The sequence below is a fragment of the Poecilia reticulata genome, linkage group LG5 (genome assembly GCF_000633615.1).
Source record: "Poecilia reticulata strain Guanapo linkage group LG5, Guppy_female_1.0+MT, whole genome shotgun sequence".
Lineage (NCBI taxonomy): Eukaryota > Metazoa > Chordata > Actinopteri > Cyprinodontiformes > Poeciliidae > Poecilia > Poecilia reticulata.
The window spans coordinates 14,346,761-14,350,470 of record NC_024335.1 but is presented as its reverse complement, the minus strand read 5'-3'; the positions used below and the strand labels follow the sequence as shown (position 1 = coordinate 14,350,470).

Here is a 3,710-nt window from a genome sequence, read left to right as displayed (position 1 = left end):
TCACATGGAGCAGCTCAGCAGCTCGGCCTACAGGGAGACTCCTCCACTTAAATCTTCTGTGGGAGCTTTTAATTTAYAGGATGATTCTGCAAAAACTGGACAGCCATCCATCCTCTTACTGAATCTCACACAGGATGAAAGCAGTTCCTCTGACGCAAGAACTGGCCTCAGATCCCACACCTGAAGAGCTGGGGAGTCATACTTCAGGGTCTCTGGTAGAGGACGGCTCACCACAGGTTTCTGCCAGAAATCCTCCCAGCAGCTTGGCCGTATCTAGGAAAGCCTTGTTTGAATAACTTATCCCTCCACAAAGTGCTGCTTGTACGAAAAGCTGCAGCCAGACGGCAGCATGACCTTTCATAACCACACAGCCCCAAAGTGTAATTTCACTTTAAATGACAAATGACTATTTCTTTGGTTTTGTTTATTTTACGCTACTTTTGTTTTTTCATTTTGTCAACTTTGTGTAAATTATGGAAGGTTTTTAAATGGTTTTACTTTTCGCTGAATTTTTACACACAATTGTCGATAATAACAATACAAAGTCCTGGATGTAATTTATTTGTCATTTGAGCTGTAACACATTAAATAGAAATATTATACACCATCTTAGTTATTACCTGACTTTTAGTGATCCTAKCCACTACTTGTGGAAATATACACATAACATCAAGTGACAAATGTGAAGAAGAATTATTTATTCTCTTGCTTTTATTCCCATAAGTCTTACTCCTCTGTTTCATGCACTTTTCTCTCTTTAGGTCTCCCAAATCTCTGCTCTGCGTCATCCCGGATGTTTCGGTTTACAGTGACAGCTGGCACTGTTTTCGTCGCATTATCACCCTTCCTTTGTCGCTCATCAGAACTGACGGCCTCATTTACCGAACATCCTACAGCTTCACCTACACCCCGGAGCTCCACCTGCCTGCATCCTCCCGAGGAGCAGCCGGAGGCAGAGAGGGAGGGGYAGATGGAGGCCAGGAGGACGGGGAGGACATCCTGTTAGAGACAATTCAYCAAGAGTTCACCAGAACWAATTTTCACCTCTTYATGCAGAGTTAACCAGCTTGTTTACRGTCCTCAGCTGAATTTAATATTATGAAACAAAGAAATAAGGCCTGCAGTCTGGTCCAWTTACATGAAATCACTCATTGTAGTCCTTTGTAGACTTATTTRTTCTTGCAGAAATACATTTTACATGAGGGTGTCCAATGAAGGGTTTAAAAAAGTAGTAATTATTTGTTAACATGGTTCTTTCAGTGGGTTTGATCTAAATCCAAAGGAAAGATCTGAATTCAAACCTTGCAGGAAGCTCATCTGTGTTGAATACAGAGAGCAAACACTGACTTTTTGCAGCCATCAGAAAGACACATTTTGGTATGTCTAATATAATATTATAATGTGTATTGAAAAAGAAAAAAAAATCTTGAAACAAAAGACGTGCTGACTGCTCTGTGACAGGATGTTGTTTCTGAAGGGACAGACTCACCATCTGAGGGCTGCCTGCAGAGAGAATAAACTGCGTCCTATTGGATCCATTTAGAAACAGCTTTCAACTTCAGTTTCTGTGAAATGAAGGWAGCAAGAGTGTAATCTGTACCTTTTTATGTGATAGTTTSTGACCCAGCTGTAATAATTTAAAGTCATGTAAGACAAACATGGTTGAGTTTCAAGYAACCACTACAGGTTTGCGGTAATCAGCATCATATACTGAGAAAGGGAGTTAGGAAACTAAACAATAATTTGATCAAGATCAGCTYGTKCATATAATTTATATAGTGAATATTTAAATGCTCCTGTTGGGCAAAGCATGGGGTCTTTCTCCAGACCTCTGTCTCCAGAAGTCATAGGGTAAGATTCAGGGTGTGCAAAGTTGACAGGTTGCCAATCWGTCACAGGGACAGTGAAGCAAATTAAAGAAACATTTTAATGCAGAAGYGYGCCAAATAAGACAATGTTAAGAAATGCTTAAAGGTTTTTGTGTTTTTTTTCACAAGGTACTTTTTATCTGACAAGACAACCTCATGAGAACATATTCTAATTTATTGAAAATGACTCTGCATGCTTTTGATCAATCTGATGAAACCAGAATACCCAGAGAGCAACTTTACACAGAACTGCCAGGAATTGAACACAGGGCCTTTTGATGTGAGGCAACAGTATTTACAACCAAAGATCAGCAGAAAATTAACTGATCAAACGGCTTCAAATGAAAGGCAGATGCAACACATTGCAATCGTTTGTTTTTTAGCTACAGTGGCATTTTGGTTCTTAATGGAATTGGGAGAAGAGAAAACTTTGTCACACTGGGTGAGAACATTCAGACTCCACACAAAACAGCCCCTGAGAGATGTGAACCAGAGACCTTCTAGGTGTTGGCCTACAGCGCTGACTGTGCTGCAACGGCGTTGACAGCCCGACTGACCCAAGTGTTACTTTGAGAGATTTGTGCCTCTTGCAGAGGTTCTGTTATGAAAGACAACAGTGCCATGTCACCAGTGCTGCTAATGTTTTTACTGCCTCTTTGATTTATCCAGCTCACATCTGATTAGACACACATTTTGGCTCTGAACTGTTGTTGGCTGAGTTCATAGTGACTCATTGTTTAGTTGTGATTTGCTTAAATCAGTTTTGTGCTTATGAAAATTTTAGCTGTTGTTTTTAGGCTTCTGTCTGACTAAACACTGCAATAATAATTGGTGGAATAAGGTTTTGTCATCAACATATCAACAGTATCACAACTTTGCATATTTATGTATCTGTTTGTATTTGTATTATGCATACATCTAATGTTATGCATGTAAGCTTGGGTCACTACTAATCAGCTTCATCTTTAACAGCACTTTATTCTCTTTGTGCTATCCGTTTTACAGGAACCTAATATTTATGCTGGCATCTACATTGACCAGCCCAGTATAAAACTTGAGACGACACTTGAATAATTACTTTAGATTACCAATGATTGTTGAAAAGCTTTCTTTGCAAACTTTGTGAACAGATAAGTCAAGCTGCTCAGGTAGCCGTGTTTTCATGAGTTTAAGGATTATTTCTGTGRCTTTGCGTCTGGAATTGCCTCTGATCTTCTGCTGTGCTGCACATTAGACAGAAATGTTGGAAGCAGAATAAAGCGAYGACAGATATCTTTTGGATCACATCCCATTTGTTTCCACCGCTCTACAATATTAGCCCTTGGCAATGTTAGGTTCTCAGTCTTTTTTTGTTAATCCAGTTAATCAAAGTGTCAGTTTGCAGCAAAACTCAAACACCAACAAAGCTTACTTTGCTCAGGCTTTTTAATTCCCTAAAAAGGTATTGTGATCAAGTCTCTGGTCAAACGAGCAAATAAAAAGCTCTTTTGTTTCCTCCAGAAAAAGCTTAAGAAAACCTCCCACAMGGCTCTCCACTTGATTCTTTTTTGCATATCCTGGATGCCAATTGTTTTTACTGTAACACRGCGTCTCAACAGTTGATATGTTGTCCAACAATCACGCAGATCAGTTGTTGCCAGACTGATTGCAATCAAAAACTGCAAGTCGTTTGATTTATTTTTAATAAAACCAGACTTGTTTTCTGCCAACATAAACTTCTAGTTTTACTTCATCAAAGTTACTTTCAAACTTGGAGTTTACTGAGTTTAGGTTGTTTGTTTGTTTTCTTCTTATGAAGTGTAGTTTTGTGAACAACCAGTTTCTTAAAAAAAGTTTGGTTAA

General features: G+C 39.1%; 1 protein-coding gene across 1 annotated transcript in view; it reads left to right on the top strand.

Moving 5' to 3' along the window:
- Positions 1–3,285, top strand: part of LOC103464848 (recombining binding protein suppressor of hairless-like protein) — an 18,746-nt gene extending 15,461 nt beyond the window's left edge. The window contains exons 11-12 of the mRNA XM_017304638.1: positions 160–215; positions 762–3,285. Coding sequence (XP_017160127.1) covers positions 160–215; positions 762–1,062 — 357 coding nt within the window. The 3' untranslated portion in view covers positions 1,063–3,285. The remainder of the gene's footprint in view (positions 1–159; positions 216–761) is intronic.
- The last annotated feature ends 425 nt before the right edge of the window (positions 3,286–3,710 follow it).